This window comes from Buteo buteo, chromosome 3 (assembly GCF_964188355.1).
Source record: "Buteo buteo chromosome 3, bButBut1.hap1.1, whole genome shotgun sequence".
Classification (NCBI taxonomy): Eukaryota; Metazoa; Chordata; class Aves; order Accipitriformes; family Accipitridae; genus Buteo; species Buteo buteo.
The window spans coordinates 30367055-30394590 of record NC_134173.1 but is presented as its reverse complement, the minus strand read 5'-3'; the positions used below and the strand labels follow the sequence as shown (position 1 = coordinate 30394590).

Below are 27536 nucleotides of genomic sequence, written 5' to 3'. Positions count from 1 at the left end.
GGCGTCCCAGCGCCGTGCCCGGGACAGGCGTTACCCTAAACGGTGGAGGGGTGGTGGTGGAAAAAAAAAAAAAAAGAAGTAATTAAAGTCGCCGCCGCTGCGCGCGGTCCCACCCTCCCCACCGGCCGGCTCTTCTGGCGGACGGGAGGGGACAGAGGGAGACGGCCCACCGCGGAGACACGGCCCACGGCGGAGACACGGCCCACCGCGGAGACACGCCACCTCCGCCTCCTCCGGCACCGCCACCGCGCACTCGCTCGCTCGCCGCGGCAGCACCGACGGCGGCGGCTCCCGCCTTGCGCACCCCCCTGCGCACCCCCGCGCGCCATGGCCTCCGCAGCCCCCCGCCTCTTCCTCGGCCTCCTGGTGAGCGAGCGAGCGAGTGGGGCGAGAGGGTGGGCGCCGGGGGGAGCAGAGCCGAGCGGGCCGGCGGCGGTGCGCGGCCGCGCAGCCCGCGGCGCTTTCCCTCCGCGCGGCGACTCGCTTCAGCGCGGGTGCGCAGCGCCGAGGAGGAGGAGGACTTCGGCGGGGCTGATCTCTGGCCCTCGGTCCGCGGGAAGCTTTTCCCTCGGCGGGGTCGGCGCTGGGGTGCGGGCGCAGGAGCGGCCGGCAGCCCAAGCCCCGCGCGGGGGAGAGCGCGGTGGCTGCGCGGCCCCGGGGCGCGTCTCGGGGCGCTGCGGCCGGGGGGGGGGGACGGGGACGGGGGCGGGGGGCTCGGCGGAGGGAGAAGCCCGGTAGGGCGTTGGGGTAACGCTGGGTCGGGCGGCTCTGGGCGTGTGTCGTGAGGTTACGCGGTGGACTCGTGCTCCGGTCCGTCGTGCTGCTTCTGGTCGTTCATAGAAAAAACTGTACCGCGGTTCACTTTAGTTAAATCTTCCTCCTCTGCTTCCCCCCGCGACGCTTGTCCCTTTTCCGTGGGAAGGGTTGTGCGTATGGTCTGGAGTGTGTTAAGCTCCTCTGCAAGAGTTGGCTGTGCTTTGAGCAATTTCGGGGATTTCCTTTACTTTGAATTTACCGTGTTTGTACGTAATTATCTGCTACAGAAGGGCCATCGGCGGCGAGAGCGGGGCCGTTCTCTCTCTTTTTTTCTGTTTTTTTTTTTTTTTTTTAGTGGATGAGTGAGTGATTTGTCTTTTGTTTCTTACCCCCTTTCTTCCCTATTATCATTGCGCTCACGAAAAGAGGGCAGGTGATCGAAAAGAGGGCAGGTGATCGTTTGAGCCGGAAGGAAAAATACTCGGCAGTGTTGAAGCACTGAGTTTATTATTTTTATATTAGTTATATATGCACATTTTAATGAATGTGTTACTATTCCAGACACTATGCGTGCCTGCCTTTGCTAGGATATTAATAATAAAACCCAAAGAAACCCAAGCGAGTTTATTCATACATGTAATTAAAAAAAAAAAAGTGAAATTCCCCTGTCAAGTAGGAAAAAACCAACACCCAAACCCAAAAAACTGCTGAAGTGTCTTTTTTGTATAAGGTGAAAGGACATCACAGCTTATTTTTACCTGGTGTTTCCTCATATCTTGACATCCACGAATAACTGCCATTTACACTGGTTTAACTTCTCAATAGTTCTTCGCGCTGACATCAGACTATCTTGGCATTACTATTTCAAAATTAGATGTCATTGATTCTTAAAATATCTTAGAACAATGTAATAAGATATTGTGATTTTAATAACTTAAAAACTAATACAGCATCTATCAGGAGAGAGCGTCTGTCTAATACATAAGCAGGGATGTTTAAATTGCTTTATACATACATCTTTTCGTATCTGTGTATATAAATAATGAGCAGTATGAAGAGCTGTTATGATGTAGACACAGCATTTAAATTGCTTTAATGCAATGATTAAATTCCACATTTCAACTTTATTTTTTTTAGCTGTTCATAGTTTTTGTAAAGGTTCCTAATGTCCTAAAGATTTTAAAGTATTTTTATTCAAATATTTTCTTAATAAGCATCACAAGTCATTTTCAGAATTTCCATTAGGTATTTACTTTTTTATACCTTTAATCCTAAAGGTATGTGCAAAATAAAAATTACTTTCCTTTTTGCTAGACTTTCATCCTGAAAGAATAAATGTACTTAAAAGGGTGACTACATTTATTTACATTTCTCTATTTCTTTGTCTAATTGGCTGTGTGATTTTTGGATTACAATTTTAAACATCTCGATAGAAACTAGGCAAGATATATATACACACGTACATATAGATATATGTATATATAATCTGAGGTCAGGGCTAAATTGCTCTGTGCTGAGGAAAATCTTTGTACCTCCATATGATTCTTTTTATAAAAAATGTCTGGTTATCTACTGCTCATTTGAATTTTGAGGAGGACCCCATTTTGTAACTGGTTATATGGGAGTGGACTGCTGTGATACACAACGTTTTATTTATGACATATCTAATTGGTGAAGCTAGATTTAATTAGTTTGTTGAGAATGTACTTTGAAGATGCAAAGTGATATGGAAGTGCAAGTGTCGTCATGGGGTTTTCATAAGACACTTTTCCCTTTAATGTTAAGCATCACCACAGTTCTGGCAAACTGAGTGTTGATGGATTGACTTAATACTTAGAGACGCTGGATCTAAATTGGCCAAGAATGCTATTGGAGAGAGTGCACGGCGAAGCTGTATTTTACCTTTCCACTACTAACGTAATAGTGTAGTTGAAACCTTCTAGTCAAAGGAAACTCTTGCTGTTAATGTCAGTGCTGCTGTGATTTTAGAAGAAAAACAACCCACAAGCCATGGACAGATCCAGGAGCAGTAGTCAGATCTTGTTTCCAGTTTGAAACTTTACATGCTATGCTGCATAGTACCTGAATTTTTAGCTGAAGAGTGCTTTCTGTGCCATTTCACTGGCTTGTCTTAAAAAAACAAACAAACCAAAGGCAGCTTCAGTGTCTGTAGTTATTATTCAAAATACCATATAATTATTATTTTTTTTTCCTGATTTCTTAATTTGTTTTCTAGGTACTGAGTTTGTGCTGTGAAGCTTGCAAGAAAGTAATTTTTCATGTTCCTTCTGAACTAGAGGCTGACACATTAGTTGGCAGAGGTGAGAAACTGCAAGATGCCTGTCTTAACAATACAACATTACACCTTTGCTGGAGATGCTGTTAACAGCGAAGGAGACTTTTTTTTTTTTTTAATGGAATGAATGGATGACTGGACAGCCAGTTAAACAGCTGGATCAGCCTTTTTTATGAAGGATACGCCCTGTGTTTGTTACGGATTTGAACACTGGCTCTGTGCGTCCATTTGACTTTTGCGTAAACAGCTATTGTCAGGTTACAGTATTTATTTTAAAACTAGAATGGCAGTTTAATGTTTTCAAAATTTGGAGTTTAGGGCTTAGTGTTTAATTAAGTCACTTGATATTCCAAAGTGCACCCGTAACCCACAGACCCATATGAAGAAGGCAGTAAATCATTTGGATAATGGAAAAGAAAAAAATAAGAAGACAGAACCACACAACCAAGCACCCAGAAGCTGCTGATCTGTGAAGCACGGATGTGACCGCTCAGCGGTGCTGGGGCATTCAGGGCACGCAAGGGGACACTTTGCAAATGCGCATTCGGTTGGGAGGGTGGTCCTGTCTGGCTGGATGGTCTGTCTCGGATTAGGGCAATGTGCAGGAGACTGAGAGGAATAGGGGAGACCAGAAAACAGCCCACTTCTTTTTTTCCCAGACCAGCCTTTGAAAGGCAGCTTTTCAAGATGTGGCATAGGAGCTGCTCCAGGGTTCTGTACTGCCTGAGACTGAATTTGAGAATTCAGAGGTGCCCTGTGAGGGTCCTAGGACAACAGAGCAATATGCTCCAAATCTGCGATCCTAATCCACATTCCTACAGAAGGAACAAGTAAAGTGGATTGGTAGTTCATCATACTACAAGTGCTCAGAAAATCTAGCCTTAAAAATGAAAGTTCATTGACCTTACCATGAAATTTCAAAATGGAAGGTTGTTACAGTTGTTTTTTTAGCATGTTCTCAGAAACTTTAGCATTTCTCTGTGTAAATAAACCTGTTTTATATAAAAACAAGGCTTCATGTTATTACAGTGCTGTGAAAGAAATTGCATAACGTTGAACTTAAACGTTTTTTTCCAAACATTGAACAAAACCTTTATAGTTTGAATGACATTAATTAAACATTTGTTGAGAAAGCATTATATATTTTGCATTGATACAAGAGCCATAGCTTGACAATAAAATGAGTCAGGATTTTTCTGGTTGTTGTAAGATTTTTATTATATTTCTGACTTACATGATGTATATGAGAGGCTGTAAAGAAAAAAAAGATCCCATGAAGCTATGGCTAGCTGAGCATAATGTTGACTCGCATAACCATCAGAAACAAAATCTCCAGTTTGGTATTTTTGGAAATGCAGTGCTGTAATATGCAGCAGTATGAGACACCTTTAAGTGAGGCAGTGATACTCTCTTTAATACTAAATTTTCATTATACAGATTGACAAGGGAGAGGAGTCACTGCTGCACTACTATAGAAAGCCTAGGGAATATTTATTTGAACAATTAAAAGGAAGTCTTAAGAGGAAGGAAGAAATCACATCATATTTAAAATTATGCTTCCCATCTGTTCTTGCATTCTTGAAAGGGAAATGAAATTTAGTTTATTGAAAATATCATCTACATATATGGGGTGAAATTCTGAATCTACTTTACTCTGGGAATTTTGCAATCAGCTTTCACAGAGCATGGTCCCATCCACTATGATATCATTAAACAAGCATTAAAAAGTTTTGATTTTGAGAACATGACACTGACACCCCTTGTACTCTGCAAGGATCATTAGTTTAGAGTTAAGCTCTCTGGCCTGGCCTTCATATTTTTCAGGTGCCAAATCATTCTTGCTTAGTGCCGTGGTCCTACTGCAGTTCATTATGATTATTCTGATTTCGCTTTTTCTCCAGCTTTAGTGCTGAATTACTCGCTGATGACCCAAGTTTGCTGAAGTGCGTTAAAGTGTATTTCAGCCACAAGTGATAGCAAATGCAATAAAAATACCTGAGAAGTATGCTGAACTTACCTGGTACTTCCTATAAAGTGCATGGAATTCTATCATGTACATATTAAAAAATTGTGAATTGTTTGTTCTAGAGTTAGTCTTTATCTTTCTCATCTGTCTGCCTCATAATTTAAAGGCCTTTGTCCTCCCAAGACTATTAAATCACATAGTACCAGTCAGTGTTTTCCTCCTGAGGGCAAAACTTCCAAGTTGTAATATCTCCATTAGGCATTTGCATTAATTAATCATCTTCACTGATTTTGTGGGGCATGGAGCACAAGGCAAATGTAATAGCTACTGATCCAATCATGAGTGTGTCAATAACTTTTTTTGCATTTAAATGTATTAGTTCATCTCTGATGCTTCAATAATTTTACCAGCGTAACAGTGTCTTGTCAAAAGATATCCATGAAGCACCCACGGCCTTTAGGAAACACTTACGAACAAAAGAGTGGAAATTCATGTAAACTTGGTCAAATTTGAGTCCATAAATGGGTTCTAGAATCTGTATTTGTGATGCTTAAATACTGAATGACCAAATTTTTGAAGACTCCATGTGTCAGTAAATATAATTTTTACTTAGGGATTTTTTTTTTTGTTTTGTGAGGGATGTTATTGTTTCGCTGTTTGAGTTGTCTGAATATTTTTTCTTACAGTTGATTTGAAAGAATGCCTTCAGTCTGCAGAGTTTATCAGTTCCAGTGATGCGAACTTCAAAATTCTAGAGGATGGTTCTGTGTACACAACATCTGCTGTTTCTTTGTCTGCTGAGAAAAAAACTTTTACCATATTACTTAAAGACATTCAAGAACGAGTAGAAGAGAAAATACATGTTAGCTTGGTGGAAGATGAAAAAAAGGTGAGCTTCTCATTTAAGATACCTTACTTATTTGAAATACTGTTTCACAAAGTACAGCTTCATGCTGGGTAACTGAGTTGAATTTTGAAATTCAAATAATCAGGCAAAGCACTCTGGTGTAGAGTGTATTTTTATTTAGCAGTTGTTGATTACTGTGTCACTTAAGTCAGCAGACTTCCTTTCTGAAATGGGAGATGCTAGCAAGGAGCTTAATAAGGAGTGCCAAAAATCTTAAAAGCCATGTTTGAGGAATTAAAGCAGATTTTATTCGTGCAAAGTATTACAATGAATGGAAAAACTCTTGGAATACTATCACAGTTATAATCAGAAGTGAAGACCTTGGAAAAACAAATGGTCAGTGGGAAAACTGTAATGGAGGGAAAAAAGTTGGAAACACAGGACAGTAGTTAAGCAAAAATACACACAGTTAAGAATATATGTATATATTCTTACCTGTCTTTTTAACTTATAGACCAAGACACAGAAGACTAGGCATGCTAGAGATACAGTTCTCAAGCGAACCAAAAGAAGGTGGGGCCCTATTCCATCTGTTATGATAGAGAACTCCCTGGGACCTTTTCCACTACAAATACAGCAGGTATATTTTATATGTATCCTAATTTTATGACACAAGCTAGTTTTGCATGTGACTTTTATCATAAAAGAAGAACAAAAGTGAGTGCTCTGATACTACTGATGCCATTCCTGCTGTTATTCCTCTGTCTTGTTCTGTCCTGTTCATTGTGTATCTTGTGATCTTGTAGCTGAAATAACTTGTGATCATAGTTTTTGGGGTGAACTGGAAATGTGCAGAAGTTGTAAAAAGGAGGGAGGCATGCTATCAGAAGATTGCTATTTGGCCTGGAAATCAGTGAAGTGTGTAATTAAAAAAAACCAACAAACACACACCCCCCCCCCCCCCCCAACATTGCCTAGAAAAAGGTTTTGTAGACACGGAGTGGGGGAAGTCTTACCTGCATGTCTGCATCCTTTCTGGAGCTCGAGGTGTATACCTGTAGCATTGAAGACTGAGTATGGCCTATATTATTAGGAAAAGTACTTACTGTAAGAAAGCAAGTAGGCGTGAAAGAAAAATGCAAGAACTAAAGTTATCATAGGTCCATCTAGCCTTCACTAGATTACAGAGCGGCTGGTAGCAGATGTGTAGAGACAAGTGTAATAACAGAGTCTGTGCAGAGCAATCATTTTTCTACTAATCTTACCTTCCTAGCTTCTGGCATTCAGTAGGTAAGGAAAGTATTTGGGGAGGAGAGTGTTTATAAATAGGTAAGTGCTAATGTTACCTCCTTGGTGCTTGTAATGAGATGTAGAGAGGCTACCTGAATTGGCATATCTCTGGACTATACTCTAGGTGGTCTTCTTTCCCGTCCCTCTCTTTCCCGTCCCTTCTTTTGCTTTTCTTCTCTAGTTGCAAATCACATTCTCGATGAGTGCACTAAAACCAAAATCTCTTGAACGGGCACAGAAATAATAAGCCATCTGTATCTGAATGTGCCTTTTATGTGCAGTATTCTAGAGAGATTAGATTTCAAAATAATTTTTTTTATGCACACTGTCATTTCTTTAATTGTTCGATAGTCCTAAACATTTCTGAGTTTGAATTAACTACTCCTTCTCATGTGCATGCATTATAAAGGAAGGCAGTTACATAGCAAGCTGTTCTCCTATTCTGTGAAGTTTAAGCTGCTAAAGAAGTAGAATTAAATCAAGTTTTGTTTGGTTTTTTTTTTTTGAAGAGTTTCTGCTTGTGCTAAGTATGATCATGAAAAGGGGAAAAATATATTAGAATGATGCTGCTATTTTTCCTTGGGATTAAAAATGTGTTCTTTATAGGTCCAGTCAGACACAGCTCAGAACTACACCATTTATTATTCTGCAAGTGGACCGGGAATCGATCAAGATCCGAAGGGTTTGTTTTACATAGAAAGAGAAACTGGAAATATCTTTGCTACTCGTGCAGTAGACCGTGAACAATATCCAAGCTTTCAGGTACAGGCCTAAATTGTGTAAACACAATTAAATCTTTTTTTTTTTTTCTGTCATGCATATGTTTGAAAGCAGGGTTACAGGGGAAACTGGGAACAGACAAGATCTGGAACCAGCTCTCTGTTCTGAGTAATATCTTTGGTGTTGTAGAGATGAGATCAGTGACAAAGAAATAGCTGGCCATCTTGATCTTGAGAGTAGTTTTGCTTTTCACTTCTTAGACTCTAATTACATGATAAATGTAGTGAGGTATTGGATTTGTATCACTTTTGGGAGGAGTTTGAAGTTATCCCAGAGTTTTTCAGGGAAGGTTGGAAGGGTCTGCATAAAAACAAAATCATGAGAAACTCTAGACAGCTGTGTTTTTTTGAGCCTCTCTTTCTCAAGCTGTTCAGGTTTAGTATTTTGTTAACAAGGTACACTGCTCTCTCTACTGGCTGAGAAGTGTAAGAAGGCAGTTAGTAGAAACAAACAGCTTCTAAATAGTTAGGTAATTTGCAGTACCTATTACTGCACTTTATTAAATTATGTTGTAATGGGCAAATAGTTTTGCTGTTGCTCTTGATTTTGTTCTAATTTGCAATATTTAAATCTGAATTTTTGGTAAGGCTGAGAGTGCCTCATACACACCTGGAAAAAAAAAAGTGTTCAAGAGACTTGGCAAAAGCGTTTGACAGTTAGGGGGAAAAAAAGAAAATTATTTAAATACTTGTAGTGTGAGGAATGGAAAGGGGAAAGATTGGAAAGCATTTAAAGGTTTTGTGTTGCTGTCATCGTAAGGTATCGGTCACTTCCCCTTCCATGTGTCTGAAGAGCCTGGTCTTGAGAAGGGTATGCTTGGCACACTGTATTTCATTTTATTGACCCCTCCATTGAACTAAAAGTGTAATAATACTTCATGTTGCCTAAGCATGAAGCAAATTACTGAATTTATGTCTTACAGATCATTTGCTTTGCAACCACTCCAGATGGTTATTCACCAGAGGTACCACTTGTGCATACAATCAGGATAGAGGATGATAATGATAATGCACCATATTTTACACAGGACGCTTTTGAGTTTTCTGTCCCTGAAAATTCCAAGCCTGGTAAGAATTGTTTTAAATCAGGGAACATAGTTACCACTGCTCAACTCAGTTATGTACCAGTATGACTAGGTGTAATCCTGCCTTTTAATCAATTTCAGTGGGATTTCCTAAGGAGTATTTCCTTACAGCAAAAGCTGAATTTGCAAAGAGCAGCTCAAGATTTCTTAATGGTTAGAAATTTGAAAATGCCATCTCAATCATAGTGAAAAGTATTGTTTAAAAAAGAGGTTTTTAAACCCAGATGATTCAATGTTCCTAAAACGGTGTAAGAACTTCAGAACATTATTCTTTTCATTTTATCCAAAATCACCTGTTCCCATAAAATGTTTTGATTGATGGAACAGCAGTTTTTAACAGATTAGTTTCCTAAACAAATAAATCGGTGGTGTTCTAAGTTGTAAAATGCCTTTGATTAAACTTACAGTACTTGTCTGAGCTGATGAACTAAGGTAGGACTTTTCCTGGGAGAGGGTGGCAGAGGGAGAAAGTCTTGCTTCTGCCCATACCTGTAAAAGGCAGGGATTTGCCTCTTACTGACTTCACGTGTCTGTGTAACAGAGGACAAAAGCAGGGAGAAAGGTGGACCCCAGAGAATAAGGAATGCAAAAGCCATGGTTTGCCATTCCTTGCTCATCTCCTAGGCTAGGGGTATAGAGTGGGGAAAGTCGAACTTGCTTCACAAAAAAGGAAGTAAAGTGTCTTCCCTTTCACCCCAAAACACCAGTTGCATTTTATTCTCTGAGCTGCTCTGCTTCTTACTGGGTGAGTTACTGATTTAAAGTGAAGTTCCAAAACCACTTGGGCTATAAGGATGAAGTACAGCAGCACTCCCTGTGAGGCAGTACTGCAGTTTGAACCATGTCAGAAAGCAGCAAACCTCCCCCTCCAGCCCCTGCCGGCAACTCCTCTTCAGCTGTGTTTGGGATGCTCAATTAGAAGTCACTGTCAAAAACACTAACTGAAATCCAACCTTTTAGTATTTCTTTTGATTATTCTTTCTGACAGCTGCAATAATTACAACTTGGTCTAAGAAGGAAAAAAAAAATAGCTGGAGGATTAAAATAGGCAATTTTGCAGTATTATTGTATTTTTACTATTTACAGTGTTCTTAATATTATTTTCATTTAGAGCTAAATGACCAAATAGCTATTTTCATGTATCTAAAACAGAAATACCTGTTCAAATAATTTTTGATTATTTACAGATTTTTCTGGAACTAAAAATTGCTGTATTATGTTCACAGGTATAGTTGTTGGAAAAGTGACTGCAGAGGACAGAGATGAGCCTTATACTCTGCATACTACGTTGAAATACCGCATTGTGTCACAAAACCCACCAGTAACCCCAGCATTTTCTTTACATGGTGACACAGGTGTCATTGCTGTATTATCACCTCAGCTGGACAGAGAGGTGATCTTTCCTGAAGTATCTTAGCTGTCGTCTAGCACACACAGATAGCTTCTTAACTCTGAATTGCTGGCATGGGAATCACCAGATAAATCTTTCTGTCACCCTTTTTTTGTTTCCTTCTCTAAGGAGCTTCCAAAGCTTTCCAGAGACCTGTAATTGGTCCAAAGAGTTTCTGCATAGATCTGTCATATTATAGCTAATCTTGGCAGGAGACCTCCCGCTGCTCTTCTATTTGACCTATGGATCAAAAATCCTATGGATTTTTATTCTTCCTCTGTTCATGAATCCTATGAGCCACTGTTTCCTCCTAATCAAGCTCCATTTGAGGTGCTTCTTGCTTCTTTACAGGGAAGATGAACCAACTTTTCTGGAAGTAGTCAGTCATCCTATACTCAACAGAAATATCTCCAGTATCTGAAACCTGAACAGTAATTTTAATTCCTAAAATTAAAGTGCAAACCATTTATTCTTGTCAGCTAGCTTGCAAGTAAATAAGACACAGGAGGTTTTTGTTTTTATTTTATTTGGGGGTTTTTTTTGGAGGGGGATAAAATGTGGGAGATTGTTTACGGTAGAAAAATTGACAGGCATGTGTAATGCAAAATAGTATTTCTAGCATAAGACAGTCATTCTAGAAAAAAACACTGCTATGGGTGCATCTTTTTTGAGGATAACAAGAGTCATATTCTGGCATACTTGTGTTGCTTCATGGCTGAAAATCCACATTAGCAGTGTGTTGCAAAGTTGTGCACTTGCAGGTACGCTGCTCAACTTTTTTTAACAAGAGAAAAATGCAGTGACTGTGAGTATCACCATGACTTCTAAGGAAGCAATCACAGTGACTACTAAGGGAAGGAAAGCTTGAAAAATGAGTCCACTGCCTATCTTTTAAGGATAAACATGTGAAGTGGAACAGGAGATTTCTTTCCTTCACCTGAGAAACCTAATGCTACTTTCAGGCATTTGGAACTGGAGTTACTGTCTTGATTTAAACTCATGTGTTTTGTGCCCAGTCCCATCCTGGGTCCCACTTCCCTAGGTTGTTCAGGTATTAATCAGGCTAAAAAAAGCCTTCAGCTGTTGTGACTCAAGTCAGGGATTTAAGTGGGCTGCTTATCAGTGATCTCCTTGGAACTGATAAGGGCACTGACTCCTTCGTGCCAGACCCTGCCAAATAGCAGACGTTGCCTTGTCATGTATAGCCCAAACAAAGGCTGATTGCAGCACCATTTCTGGTCATCCTCACTGAAATAAGACACATGCACTGAAACATTTTACCAGCTGGAAACCTAAGGGAATACTCTGCTGCTCCAAAGGGAGACATAGATAGCAGATGGAAGTGCATTGTTTGTATCTTCCAAAATATCAGGTATTGGAAAATAATGCTGACATTGTGAGAAGCTTTACTGGATACAGGATATAGCACAGACATTACTAACAGATGCTGAACTCGGTGCTGCTTAGCCACTGAAAAATATTTTACTTGTTTTCCTTTTGGAACTATAGGGAAAAAGCCCCAAAGCTAATTGCCACATTTTGTAGGAGAGCACTGAATTTAGAGCAGAGTTGGGGAACAGGAGTAAAATATTTAGTTCTACTCTTGTGTGTAACTATGTCATTAAAAAAATGAGTATGTCAAAATTCTGTATGCTTTTATTCATCTTTTCAGCTGGTACCCAGTTACACTTTGTTAGTTGAAGTGAGAGATATGGCAGGTCAGCCTTTTGGTTTGTGCACTACAGGAACAGCTGTCATTAGAATTGAAGATACAAATGACAACGCACCATCCTTTAAACAGTTACAAGTAAGTCTTTATAAATGAAATGTCTGTAAAAAGGTTAAAAAAAAAAAGACTGTTTTTATCACCTTTCTAATTTCTTGATGGGCTGTCCCTCAAATATGAAGCCTAATGCCCTGAGACAGTTAATGGCAATATAGACGTTTGAGAATGCCCTGTTGTTTGTTGTGCTGTTTGGTAATTTGAGCTATTGATGTATTAGTTGTTTTGAGTCATTTGCCTTATGTCCACTGGAAGAAAGCTCTACTCATTCATTCACTTGTGCTGCAATGCATAGTCTTAGAATTTAACCATTTTTTAACCAGAATTTAACCAGAATTTAACCATTGTCAGGGAGGGGACAGATTGATTCCTAAGCATTTGTCATGACCTCGTTACCATTTGACCAGCTTTTGGCTTATTCTGTGTTGCAAATGAAAATATTAGTGTCAGTGAAGTAGATGCAAGGATTTTCACCAAGATTTTTATACTTTTCCACCTTTTTCTTCTACAGAAGTGTTATTTAAACCCTTCTTGTTCACCAATAGCTATCTCAGCCTTAAATCTTTTCTTATTGCAGCCATCTGTATTATTCAGGACAGAGAGTATGTCTCAATAACCATATATACTCCTCAAATACCACAGGAGATTTTGTAATACGAAATTTATGAATAATTCGTTATCCATGAGGAATACGTGTACCGTATCCTTTCCCCTCACTACTGTAGAATATAATCAGTAATATTAATTCAGAATCACTTTTATCTGTGCTTCTTGAGCTTGTACAGAATAATACAGCTCTTTAAAAAGATTCAAAAATAAGAAGAAATCCTTTCATCCTTTGCCATCCAAGTAGAGATATATTTCACCCGTCTTGGCTTTTCTTCAAGTTCATGTGGTTTGTTTATATATATATTTTTAATTTACCTCAGTGCCTTTTCTAATGCTCAGCTTGATCATATTGTACACAAATTAGTATCTATAGCTGATATAACTGAAGGGAACTGTGCTAATTTACCCTTCCTGGAAGGAAAATTCTGGACTTAATTATGTCAGTGATAGTTTGAGTGTATGAAGGAGCTGAGATTTCAACTGTGCTGGCAGGAAAGGTTTACTGTTTCACTTAGGGTGTAAGGGAGGAGTGGAGGAAGTATGCTAGTGTGTGAAAACAAAATAAATCATTACAGCAGCTTGGTAAATTGACCCCTTAGGTTTAAGTAGTCTTATTTAAATACAGTGTTCTTCAGTCCTGCATCGTGGAACAGTATTCTCTGATTTAAATTGATTTTTTTTTTTTTTTTTTTTGGATACTCCAAGTATGAAACACGAGTGGAGGAAAACAGAGTGAATGTAGAAATATTAAGGGTCTCTGTTGTTGATCTTGATGAACCTGGTTCGCCTGGCTCAGGGGCAGTGTATGAAATTATAAGAGGAAATGATGATCGGTCCTTTGAAATTACAACAGACAAAAGCACGAATGAAGGAGTACTGTGCGTTGTTAAGGTAAGTAAAAATGGAACTGCTAGAGGAAAATGTATGTGTCTTCAGGTGTTGCTTTTAAAACCAATAATCTAGAACTCATTTTTATTCAAAGAATATCTGTAGCCATCATGCAAATCATGCTTTCTTCCTGACCTGAACTGTCTTCTAGAGCAGATTGCATAATGCACTGCAAGTGAGGCTTGTGTGTGGTACGTACCCTACAAAAACTCATCTTCCAGACTACTCCTCAGTTTTGTGTGCACAGATTTCAAGGAATTCCCTTTGGTTTGTCATTTCAGAAGAGCTTGGTGCTTTTGCCTGGTTCCACAGTTGGGAATTGTTTAGACTTCGGGATGTAACTGAGGAATGCTTCATGGCTGGGTTTTTAACAGAAATGGGAGTGTGGCAAAGGAGCTGAGGGATGAGCACCTCCTCCAGTCTTGTTCTCTCTGGGAGTTGTTTAAACTTACTAACTCAGCATAAAACTCTCCAGGTTTTATTTTGCAGGGTAGTGACTTTAGGTTTGTTTTTCTGGGGTGTGAGGGAGTCCGCATACACACAAGACTATGTGTTAGTTCAGTTACTTGTTACACCCGGTACTTTACAAGTGTGAGGTAAAAGGACCACTGTACCTGTGCTCCAGCATGTCCCTTTGACTGTTCATGCCTCTTTTTCATTATCTGTTAAAACTGCATATAATAACAGGTAACTTGTAAGGAGCAGAGAAGATTGATATTAAAATTTGAAGTTGTAAATTGTAAGGGTAGAACGCCAGTTAAATTTGGGGGTTTTATTTATTATGTTTTTTGTTGCTGGTAATCATTAGAGCTTTTTCTAAAGCTATGTCCCTGGTATACAAACCCAGTTGAAGTTTCTTATATTTAGTATAATGCTGTAATAGACTAGAGAGTATTATGACTTCAGGATATAAATAGCTCTATTAAAGGCATACCATGACCTTGGAGAAGTTGTCTGAAGAATAAATGGTAGATACTTTCTGATCAACCCCACAAGTTCAGATGTATTTGCAATGGGTGAAGTCTTACTAGGAAATAAATGTAGGTGCTAGCAAGGAGCATGATTGACTTATGCTGGAAAGGAAGTATATGTAACCTAAAATAATGGCCAACTAGATATGGGAGGAGAAAATCCCCCACCACATTTAATTCTTATCTCAGTTCTATTAGTAATTGACTATCAGAGCATTCATCTAAAATTCTACAGTGGTGCTGCTTACCTTATTAGGGATAGTTCCTCAGGTTCTTTTCTTTAACTAACATAGAACTTAACTTTTTTTGGTGTTTTTGTTTGTTTGTTTGTTTGTTTGTTTTTAAATCATGTCCCTTTACTATGTCTCAACCTGGATATTCCAGAAGGATAGCTGACTTCATTTGTACATAAATGTGGTACAGTTTTATCTATTTAATAATTGGGCAGTGAAACCAGTACAAAGTTTTGTATTGGTTTGAAAGAAAAAAAACCAACACCCCACCTTTGTTACAGGGACTGGACTATGAAAGCGCCAAGCAAAGGATCCTGGTGATTGCAGTCAACAACGAGGCGCCCTACATGCTGGCACCACATTCACAACAACTTTCCCAGAGCACCAGCTCTGTTACAGTGCATGTTCAGGATTTGGATGAGGGGCCGGTGTTTAAACCCTGCCAGTTACGCCTAGACGTTAAAGAATGTGAGGAGATTGGGACAAGTATCGGGAGATACCTAGCAGAAGATCCAGAAACTGGAAATAGCGAAGGCATAAGGTATGAAACAATGTTACCTACTAGTTTATTTGGAGTACAGCATGGGCAGGATGTCAGAAGGGGGAAATAGTTGTTGATGCTGTATATATATGTGTGTGTGCACGCGTGCACACACGTTAAGTGTATATGAATACATGTATCTATATATGTACCTGTACATATACGTGTGTGTGTATTTGAGGTCTTTAACTAAACAAACAAATTATTCTTGACAGCTACCGGATACCACCTGGCCAATGTAATTGGATCAGCATAGATGAAAGAACAGGTGAAGTCAGAACCATTAAAGTCTTGGACCGAGATGTAGGAGAAATGAGACGAGGTCAATGCAATATCACAGTCCTCGCAGTAGACAGAAGTGAGTACTGAATGTTGCCAGTATTCTTTGTGGTCTGTAACAGATGTTTATGTGCAAATTTAGTGTGGGGACAGCTATACTGGTTCAGACCAGAGGCACACCTAGTCCATTGTCTTGTCTTTGGGATAGCTCTATCAAGTGCTTAGGGAATATTACACAGCAGGGAAAGCATTTAAGAGATCAGGATAAATTCTCAATGTTTTCAAGAGTTATCTGCTCCCGCTTAAAATCCTTTGTTAAGTTTTAAATTGAGAGATTTTCCTGTGGACTGTATTCCTTTTATTTCCTGACCATTTTTTTTAAGTGGTAGCACCTGGCAGCTGTGAAGTTGGCAACAGAGAAGTAGGGAGAGAGAACTTTTTTGGAAAAAAGTTGTTGACCTTGCAACTCTTACTGCTTCCTCCTCTGTTTGACTTCTTGGTGTCTTGTTTTGGAAACCCTTAATTTAAAAGGACCTCCTAAGAATAGCTGTATGCGTTGCTGTATGTTATTGCGTTCTTATTCTCAGTCATCTAGGTTCTCTAACAGTGTTCACGCTATGTGTGGCTCAGGTGACAAGCTCTTACAATTACTGTGATAGTAAAGGAAGGGTTGTATATTCAGATTCTCATTCTAAAACACGTTTTTGTTCTGATTTAATGTGAGTAATCATCTATTCTTTCTGATTAATTTGGGTATATGCATTAATTGTAGGAAAAGACAGTTTTACCTCAACATCATCTAGCGTCTTTTCCCTCAACATCATCTAGCCAAGAAGATTAAATACACCTTTCACTTCCCAAATGCTAAATGTAGCAAATGGATTATCAAAGAATGTTAGGCTTATAGGTCACACTTTTAATTCTAAAATATGTATCTTACATTAAAAAGGAAAAATGGACTGCCTTTATAAATCCAATGGCCAGATTTAGTTTGAACCCTTATGTGCTTAAACATCAGCGGAAGTAAAGAGCAGACTTTTGGAGGCTGCTTTACAGCTAGAAATGCTGACTGTCCAAAGCTTGGGTATTAAAATTAAATGTAAATAATATGAATATAAAGTGCTTAGAACTTCTGTTGCATATAAAGTAAATATGATATATGCATCTGCAATCAGGTATTTCAAGAGAAAGTTTTAAAAAGTAGACTTGATGGAATTTCACTGGAATGCATATACAAGCATTGACCGTTCCTGTATTGGAAAAAATGTAATTAGGAGGGAGAATTCATTCACTGCTTGCATGTAGACTTTGGTAACATAGTATGTGTCACTGCTGAATCCTGCTATCATGGTGACTCAGAGGGAAGAGGACAGAAAGAAGGCCACTGTTTCTGAAAGTGTTCATGTTCCCAGGGGAAGTGAGGGTAGGGAAAGTGTAATTCGTTTTCTCCTTCCAGAAGTAAAAAGGCTGGAGACCTTCACTTTCTGCTTTTGACTCCCAGTTTGGCTTAGCATCCTTTACCCCTAATTTATGGGCTCTTTCTCCTCTCATCCTCCTGTTAGAACAGTATCTGTCCCCACACAGATACACATGCTGAACAAAATACATTGTCTGCACATGCAAAATATGGAGCTTTGGGAGCTGTTGATCCCTTCTACAACCAGCCAAGCAAAGAGAAGCAGCCGAGAGAGCTGTGAGAAGTCCCTCTCTCTTTTTGGCTGAATCAGCAGCTGCTCTCCACCTTACTTCTAAACTTGGATATTACAGTTGATGATATTTCATTGTGAAAGTTTGGACTAGAAATAAATATGTGAATGTTAGAAGTGAGTGCTAAAAGTAGTTACTTTTATCTCCTAGATGGAAAAACAGGCACTGGAACAATTCAAGTTTTCATCCAGCCTGGTAACAAGAATTTCCCACGAATCACTAAAACCGACTATATAATGTGCAGAGACAGAAAACCAATCTGCCTTACTGCACAGGATGGTGATGAGTCTCCTTACAGCACACCTTTTGTATATCGCATAACTGACCGTAGCTTGGCTTCCATGTGGAAGATAACTCGACACAATGGTATGTTAAGACTTCCCCCTCCACACTTAGCTGTAGGTTGCCAGAGGAGACTTTGCTACTTCTCCCTTGGGTGGGCTGTAAGAATAGATTGGATGAATTTATGTTTGGAATTGGTGTAGTCAGTGGGGCTAACAAGGCAGCTCTGATGGTCTCTAGCGGTTCCTCAGTTTCATTTGCCTTACAGATCAAGAGTATGCCAGAAATAAGGGGGAACAGCTGAAGTATTCTTTATCTTGACTGTCCTGGGTTTGAAACAGTTTGCAGAAATTAAGGAGGTGGGAATGTTGGTATCACAAAGGCAAGGAGAAGGATATTGTATTCTGCCTCTTAAAGTGTAAACAAGAATCTGTCCCCACCGTCCTTGGGTCAGCAATCAGCTGCTGTCTGAAATTACGATGTAAAAAGATTAGGTGGGAGAACAAAAGCCCATGTAATGCATTGCATCAACACCTCTGGAAAAGGAAGTATATGTTCATAATTCAGAAGGAATTTAAGAATGAAATGCCTAATACTCCAAAGAAAAATACAACTTTTCTTAGGCTGCTATTATGGTGGAGAACTGGAAAACTGAAACTTTACCTAAAATTGATTAGAGGCTTACTAAAAAAATCCTGGCAGTTTTTTTTCTTAGTACTGCTGTCAGCCAGCACATTTTTGGTGAAGCTGAGCTGGCTGAAAGAAAGCATTACTATCCCCCTTAATATATTTATATTAATTTTTATAATTTTGATAGAAGTAGATAAAGAATTTATTAGCAAAGGAATCACTGTTTCCTAAAATTTGCTGGTATAAAAAGTTATAGCCAATGGTGGTTTCTTGGTGGGTGCTAGATGATGGCAACAAGAACAGCACATACATTTGCTACTATGTTGTCATGAATTAGCTTGAAAAGCATCTGATTCTGAAGTGTTCAGACAAACATTCACTAATGAAGGGCAAAAGAGAGCAAAATCTGAGAGCAAAGACATCCAAGAGTTTCAAGGTTTATATTAGGCAAATTGAAAAAACATTTTAGATGGTACATGTTGCTTCATATTCCTCATCATAAAGCAACCATTATGTACATCAGTGCCTGTCTTGTGCATATTTTTTACAAATTATTTCTTTCACCCTTTAAAACACGTGGTCACTAATCATTGCCACTAAGCAGGGCAACAGATTAAATGGATTTTACTTCAGACTGGATATAGCCATTCCCACTGAATATAGCAATTGAGCTAAAGAGTGGAAGAGGTATAAATTAAGCTTATGATTAATTATTCCAATCACACTACCAGAAGTCCTCTTAATAAATGTTGGGTTAGTTGGTGGTCTTTACTAGTAAGCCCAAATAGTGTCATTTACTGTAATGAACTGAATCAGCCTCAGAGTTTCAACTCATATGTTGTCAGAAGGCTATATAAGATTTGCTTTTTCAGTTCTAACATTTAGAAGGTGCTGAAAGTATAAATCCTTCCAAGATGTAGCTTTGTGTCAACACACTTAAGCTAGCTTTAAACTAGCTAATGTGGAACTGGTAGCAGTATAGGTGTAAGAGAAGGGAAGTTCGTGATTGCGGTCCCTTTTGTGACAACAGAGTTTCAGGTATTGTTAACATTAGATCTGTTTTTGTCTTTTTTTTTTTAACAGATAATTCTGTGTATCTTTCACCAAAGGGTGATACTCCATTTGGAATATACAGTATTCCTGTAAGTGTGATTGATAATGGAGGAAGGGTAGGAGAGAACCAGGTAACCGTTAACCTCTGTGACTGCGTTACTCCAACCGAATGCAATACCGAGGCCCGTGTACTTCCTGGTGGAAACGTTACTCTTGGTGTATGGGCCATCCTTGCAATGATATTAGGATCACTATTACTGCTGTGTAAGTATGCTTGGTTTTTTAACATGAAGTGCAGAACACTTAATTTTAAAATTAGCTGAGAGAACCTGATGCAAACTTGATTCAAACATTTCTTTTTTTATTTAGGCAGTTGTATAGCCCTCATCACTAACTTAATGTACCTGCTCTGTTTGTGTCGATATCACAGGCTTTTTGCTCTCATCTTGTCCTGTAGTTACTGCGTGTGGATTTTTTGTTTTTTCTTTTAAGTACATTTTATGTAAGATGTTCTGTGTATTCATGTTAGCAAGGCCAAAAACCCTGCATGAACTGAAGGAGGATGAGATTTGTAGTGCTTATCAGATCTTGTCTTGAGGCGAGCATAGTGAAGTTTGTGAGTTTAGTGCTGGTTTTGGGATGCACATTTCTGTCTGTAGGAATGCTGAAGTCAGTTTCCTAGAGCTTTTTGTGACCTTTCTTGTGTCATGGATTAAAACATGGAGTATCTGAGACATTGATTTTCACAAGGGATTTTACAAAAGCCAGTGAAGACCTGTGTTGAAGGACAGGTTGGATACTTCCACAACAGACCAAACCCTTGAATACATGTTGTGTTACTGCAGTTGCCCAAAGATTAACAGATTCTCAGCAGGTTAATATTGCTGTTAACCAGTGAGGCTGTGACAGTGATACATAATAGCAAAGTCAAGTCATTTTTTTTTTTTATTACTGGAATCAGACATAGTCTAACAACATCATTAAAAACCACCAGAGGACAAGCTACAGTAACAAATACTTCACAGTTTGGGGGTTTTTTTTCTTCTTTTTTTTCTTCTTTTCCATTTTTTCTGTTAATGATCAACCTGTCTTGCCTGTGTTCAGTCTCAGCTAGCTGTTCTACTCAGGTAGATAGAACACTGGGACCTGCACATGTTTTGAAGATTAGATAGATCCATGTTTTATCTAAACAGGGCAGGTACCCAAATTTGTGTTATAGCCCAGAGGTGGAACTTTCAGATGTGGGGATGCTCAGTAGGGGGACTGTGTGAAACGTCAGCTAGATTTCTGTCACTACCCCTTGACTGCATTCCTCCCAGATAGACCCATTATTTTATTGTGGCTGGATGTTACCCTGTGTATCGTCTGCTCAGTGCTGTCATGGATGTTGTCTTCCCATCTGTCAGCATCAGTAGGTGATCTGCCGTAACCACTGATGCAGATCTTGCTGACGGCTGATAGCTGCAGAAGCTAAATGAGCTTGAAAGTGGCTCTTGGCCAATTTCCACACAAGTTTCTATGTTGAGAGATCAGATTGCTCAGTGGGCAGTTAGGCAGAACTGTTCTATTCCTCGTGGGCTTCCTTATTCTTAAGCTATCAACTTGAAAAGAGAAGGAAAGAGTGGTTCTCTGAATGAAATGTTCAGTCCTTTATTTAGGAGAGGTATTAGTTGCTCATGATTCTTTTATACAAAGTCATTTCTGGCTGAGTCTCCATGACAACACAAAGTAGCATTATAGGAGGAATAAGCTGAATACAAGGAATTAAATAAGATTGTTCTACAACATAATGTTTTAAGTCCTCCAGGGTTCTGCTGACCTTTTCTGTGAAGCAGAAGTTTCTGGTATTGGGACCTTTAGCTTGCATGTTAGTTCCTTATGATATAATTTGACATCTGTGTATTCATACATGAAAAATGCCTTATGTACAACCTTGTTGTAGGCATAAGACATGATTTTTTTCCCTGGATTTGGTTTAAATTTTTTACTACTGTGAAATTTTGCAGTAACAGTGTTTTCATAAGGGATGCTTGCATTTCTTTCAGGGAAGACAAGATGTGTTTTAGAAGAATGAAATAGTTCAACAGTGTAGTGAAAACTCCATACAATATTTGAAAAAATGTGTGTGTATATATACAGTTCTGAGTGTGGGCATTTTTTGGAAATAAATTATTTTTTTTAAACCATACTTGATGCTTAGGCATTTAAAAAGGCTAATACAACAAAAGTCATTATCAGACAGAAGTAGATACCATTATGAGGTAAAGTTCATAGTATCTTCCTCACTTACTTCTTTTCCATAGTAATCCTGATCACAATTTGTGGCTGCTGTGGCTCTGGGGTAATGCACAGGCATGTGACTGATGATTGCGCCAATCACAATTTAATCATTTCAAATACAGAAGCTCCAGGAGAGGAAGTGATGGTATGTTGTCTATTTGCTTCAATGTAGAAACACGCAATTAAGATGTCCATAGCATTTCAGTTTGAGAACAGGACTACCTGCAAGTGATTTAGTAAGGGAAATAAGCAATAAATGCAGGGATCATTAGATGTGCTTTGCTATTCAACACAAATCTGAAAATTCTTCCTTTAGGCAGAGTTGGTAGTACCATATATATTTAAACATATCCTGTAGCTGTTAGCCTGGCTGCTTATAATTATAATTTGGTTGGAACTTTCAGGTGAACATTTTAATCACTTGAGATATTTTCAACTATGAGATTAGATAGAAATTTACTATTTTGCCTATGTTGAATGTGTGCTTATGGCAAAACCTTATTGCTTTTCCTTGGAGAAGGATTTTTAAATTTAGCAGATAGTCATTGTAAATTACAGGTACAATTTCTGCCCTCCCCTGAAAAATGACCCCAAATGCAGTTGATTTTTGAGCCAGTGGTAATTGAACAGTCCATGTTAGTAAAATACGTTCTTGCTTTTGGCATCCAAACTTTTTTAAGATTCAGTCTACCATGAACATAGTCCAGACCAGGACTGCGTTCATATAGAAGGACTTAGCTCTTCAGACTCTTCCTCTTCTCCTCTGGCCCCCACGCCCTGACTTTGTCCTCCCCAAGAAAAGATTAGTTTAAAAACCATTGAGTTTACTTCATGTTGAAAACCAAGAAATCCTAATGGTGACAAATGTCAAATTTCTTGTTGCCTGTGAAGCATAATGTGGTGCCATTATAAACTGATAATGTAGTTTTTAATGTAGTTAGTATGATCCCATACTAGTTTTTCCATATTTCACTCAGTGTACAGACTTAATGTGTGAAGAAACAGAATGAAATTTATCCATATGACTGTATATCTGGCTTAATGGGTTTCAGGCTGTTGACTTTGAAAACCAAACATTATTTTCACATGATAATTTAAAAAGCTAGCATGCGGATTATAGTACAGCTTTCACTGGGATAAGGATTCAGTTTTTGGATCTCATATCATGTTTAAATGCAGATTTATTCCCCCTGCCCCCTCCCTTGTTGTAGTGTCCTTTCCAAAGAACAGTTATTGACCTTTATACACTAGGTACTAAGGATAACTTTTTGTTCAAAATATCACAGTGCAAAGCTGGAGACTTCAATTTTCAGTATTGACAGTTCCTGAATGCTGTTTCATCTTTTGAATGAAAAATAAAAGAAAAAACACCACTAAAAAAAATTAAAAAAAAAAAGTAAAAGTATCCCCACTACTCCATCTTTTTTCAGGATCACAATATAATTCCTCTACAAAATACAACTGATCAAGGAGGATATGGAATAAAAACAGGAGATCAACAAACATTTGAAATGGTAAAAGGAAGAGGACATACCTTGGAATCAGTCAAGGGAGGTGGACATCAGACTCTGGGATCAGTTAAAGAAGGAGGAGGACAGGCTATGATGGATACGTGTAGATACTCGTACTCAGAATGGCATAATTTCACACATCCTCGTTTAGGTGAAGTAAGTATTCTGAAACTTTCTTCTGGAGTGTAGGTTACAGTCAATATATGCAGACTTTTCAAGGAAGATATGTATTTGTGCTAGAAAGGTGGCTTTCTGGTTTTGGTTTTGTTTCGTTTTTCCTCTCCTTTGCTCCCCTGCATCCCCTTTGGAATATTGCCCTTTCAAAAAGTCATCCTTTACATGTTTTAGACCTAGGTGTAAATGACTTTCTTCTCCTGGCTTAAACTATAGGCAGTATGCTATTTTTCATTTAGAATAATTCTTTTGTGAGTTTTTCTGAGAATGTCTATTTGCTTTTATTCTAACTGCTTGCTTTGTACTAAGTTAAACCTGATATTTGTCTTAGCAATGGTGCAAGAATGAATGTACAGTATTAGAAATGTAGTTACTCCATGCTTTGGAGATCAAAAACTCTCACTACTTGCCTAACTAGTTATGTGTAAATCAGTCTTTTAATTTCGAGTGGATTTTAGTTGCTTGACAGGTTATTTAAACAGGTTCTTCCTCTTTTATTGTTACATACATGATTAGTAGAAAATATTTCTTTATTAAATAGTTATATTTTGTAGTCTTAATGATATAGACCAATCATGTGCATTTTTTGTATGTAGGAATCCATTAGAGGACACACTCTGATTAAAAATTAATCAATGAAAGGTAAATCAAAAGAAATTATTTTTATGCAATATGTTTAGGATAACAATTTAAGAAAATAATAAGGTGTGTTCTCTTCCTATGCAGAAGGTGCACCTATGCAGACAAGATGAAGAACAGAAGCACTCTGAAGATTATCTCCTTTCATATAACTATGAAGGAAAAGGATCCTTGGCTGGCTCTGTAGGCTGCTGCAGTGATCAGCATGAAGAAGAGGCGCTTGACTTCTTAGATCAGCTGGAACCCAAGTTTAGGACACTAGCAGAAGCATGTGTAAAAAGATAAATGTGCCTTTCACAGTGCTGAAAAAAACTGTAAATAAGTGGCTGTCATACTTTTGTGATATTAGGTATTTTGGAACTGAGGGGGGGCAGAGGCTTGTCAAAATGAATATAGACTGGTGAGAGTGTAAGTAACTTGTACAACAATTTTTTTTAATCTCTGCTAGACACAGTCCATCAAAAATAAGGGATTAAAAATACTTCTTCTTTAGGCTATGTTAATATAGTAATGCTAGTTTCTACTTAGATTACATTTCCTATTCTTTGTGATTCCTTAAAAGGCAAAACTTGGTATTGTCCTTTTAATTAATTATTCAGCTTCAAAATTTTGTTGTATTTGGCTTTGGAGAAGGAAAGCTTTTTAACTCACTGTTTCTTTGTTTTCTTTTAATTCTGTAGAAATAAAAAAAAAAAGCCATTACTGGTGCATATCAAATACCTTGTTAATTTTTAACTTATATGAACTGAGATACAAAACACTTTTTCATTTTTCATATAAAAAATACTGATGAATACATTAGAAAACTTTATATTTTGATTGAAAATTAAATATATATATTGTATATATGTAAAATAATATTCAAAAATATATTTTTCTCCTAATGGGTTACCACCCATCAAACTTGCTATCCTAAGGGATTTATGGCATCACCACATAGGGTATCAGCATTGTATGCGAGTATATATTTTTCTTTTAAGGAAATAAAAGATTTAAAAAAAAAAATATCAGGAAATAGGGGTAACTGTCGTACTTCAAATGAATGCAAGACAAATCTCATGTTTACTTGACATAAGTTTGTACCTCAGTTTCTTGTGAGTTTTAACATAGTTATCATTGCAGAAATGATGAACACTGCCAAGAGTTTTGTCCAGTGTAGCTACCACAACCTTTTTTACTTGCCTTATTACAGACTTCATTAAACTGTTTCTGTAAGTAGAACTTGACAGAAGATACAGCTCAAATGGATTTAGCATACACTGCATTAATAATGTGTTTTAAAGATAGCTTTATTTGGGATGCAAAATTACACTGGGATAAACTGTCTGTTTTGAGCGTATTATGTGGTGGTTGTAGAGGTAAGCATTTACACAGATCCCTGGCAGAAATCATCTGAATCCCATTTATTATTTTACTAGATTAAGCATACATATACACTATATATATATATATATATACACAAAACTCTGAAATAACTTTGGCAGATGAGAGTAGTGAGACCTGAGTGCTGCCATAAGCTATTTCTGGAATTCAGCCTCTGCTTCCCAGGTTTTATATATTTTTAATATTTGCACTCCTGGTTAAGTAATCTGTCCTCTGCACTCTGGGAATTCTCTTGTGCCTTAAAAGAACTCTTCCTGCCTATGAGAAACTTGTGCAATTACTTATTTCTCTTGCTATAATTCTGCTTTTAGGTTTTGCTCTGTAAACACATGCCTTAGGGAGATATTTTTAAAAATTTACTGTAGCTAATGATCTGTAAAAGGAATTATTAGTAACAACAACGAGTCATGCTGCTCTAAATTTCAGTGCACAGCTGCTGCTGACTTCCAATGGTTGCAGTTCATTCCACACAAATTACAGTCAGTGAAAACCCCATAATATTATAATAACTTAACAAAGTTATAAAATAGTACTTTTAAAGCCTTCTGTTTCACACTGTAAATGGGCTTCGGAATCTTTCTGATAAGTAGCTGTGGTTAATAACTTCATAGACCAATGTTAAATGTATTGTAGTCTATCGTTTGAAAGTGGTGATGAATTCATCCTGAACTAGGTACACTGCCCATGGTAAGAGTGACAGTCACCAGCAGCAAAATACTGGATGAGAACCAAAGTGTTACTGACTAACTTTATTTAAATAATGCATGCTAACTCTACACTTCTGAACACTACTCTTCTTTATCACTAACATAAATTAGTTTTGCTGTACATGGATAGGCAGATCTGTGGCTGATGTAAGTCAGGATACTCCTGCTGATGCCAGTGGAGCTATGCTGACTTTATGCCAGGTGATGATCTGTCCCCTAGTGATTTCCTTGCTTCTTTGTGCCTTGCATCTTTACTTATTGGCTATACGCTTTTTAAGGTAATGTTAATGTCTCCCCCCACCCCCCGCCTTTTAATGTTTGGTGGGTTTGTTGTTATTTTTTTTTTAAATTATATAAAAATCCTTTAGTTCAGAAGGACCTAGGATAAATAACAGAATACACTCTTTTGAAAATTACTTGGGGGGTGGCATAGAGAAGCCTCTGGAAATATGTTGTCTTTCCTCATGAAATGTAATAGTAGTACTGTTCTAAAAGAATAGACCAAATTTGTATGAACTTTAATTGAATTGGCATTGGCTATTTTAAGTAGATGGTCACCAACTTTCCACTCTGGAGTTAAAATAATAACTTATTGAAATCAAAATAATGTTTTCTAGTCTAATTCACCTTAAAAATGTTTTCATTTTTTTCTTTTACATTTCAACAAACATAGATAATTAGTTACTTGCATTTTTTGTCCATTTTTAAACAAAGCACGAATTTGGAATCACTTCTACTTGTTTGTCTCGTTTAAAAATTAAAGTTCTGAACTGAACCAGCTATTTCTGTAAAACCAAGAGTAGAAAGGTAATTGAGATGCTTTAAAAAAAATGAACTGTAAAACATTATTTTCATTGTATCTTCCAATCATGTGAATGAAAACTGTGTAAAGCATTAAGGTTTACAAATACTGAGTACCAGATAACATTTGTGTAAAGCTTTACAAATGAAATGTTTTAGAATGTGTAATTCACTCGTTGTTACTGTCTTGAATCACCTTAAAAATTGTGAAGATTTGTTCTCTTCAACTAGTTAACTTTCAAACTATCTAGTTGTGTCAACATTATCTTAACATCATGTTTTAGGTATATTTTGTACAACAGTGAGTAATAAATTTTTTGCAAAATAAAAGGAACTTCTACAAAAACTGTTTGTTTCTTGTACATGAACTAGTTTATAAAGATAAGCATGCCTATTTCTGAAGGGGCCTGTATTTTTAAATTTTAATTGAAGTGTTTTTGCAATGTTACACTGCCATAACACTAGGAGTACTTGACCTGCAGCTGCTTGTACTGCAGCGTGAGCAGTGGTGAGTTCTAGCTGAAGTTTTATAGCACAAGCTGGCCAGTTTTCTGTGGGACTTTCTTAGTGTTTCTGAAATGATCACAGAACACTTGATGAATTCAAGATCTTAAAAGTACAAAGTGTTACTCTGTCATCTCCCTGATAAGTTGCAA

At 38.0% G+C, this 27536-nt stretch overlaps 1 protein-coding gene across 2 annotated transcripts; it reads left to right on the top strand.

Annotated features, from left to right (window-relative positions):
- Window positions 1–27208, top strand: LOC142029013 (desmocollin-2-like). Of its 2 annotated transcripts, XM_075023196.1 has the most exons (17): window positions 1–366; window positions 2993–3077; window positions 5705–5907; window positions 6380–6505; window positions 7762–7917; window positions 8858–9002; window positions 10246–10412; window positions 12082–12216; window positions 13507–13692; window positions 15175–15434; window positions 15650–15792; window positions 17571–17786; window positions 19416–19649; window positions 21689–21810; window positions 23096–23332; window positions 23947–23992; window positions 24077–27208. In XM_075023196.1, the coding sequence occupies exons 1-16, from the start codon at window positions 328–330 to the stop codon at window positions 23980–23982; spliced, it is 2490 nt and encodes an 829-aa protein (XP_074879297.1). In that variant the 5' UTR covers window positions 1–327; the 3' UTR covers window positions 23983–23992; window positions 24077–27208. The 2 variants fall into 2 exon arrangements, with proteins under 2 accessions (XP_074879297.1, XP_074879296.1); XM_075023195.1 differs by lacking the exons at window positions 1–366; window positions 23947–23992 and having other exon boundaries at window positions 24077–27202.
- The last annotated feature ends 328 nt before the right edge of the window (window positions 27209–27536 follow it).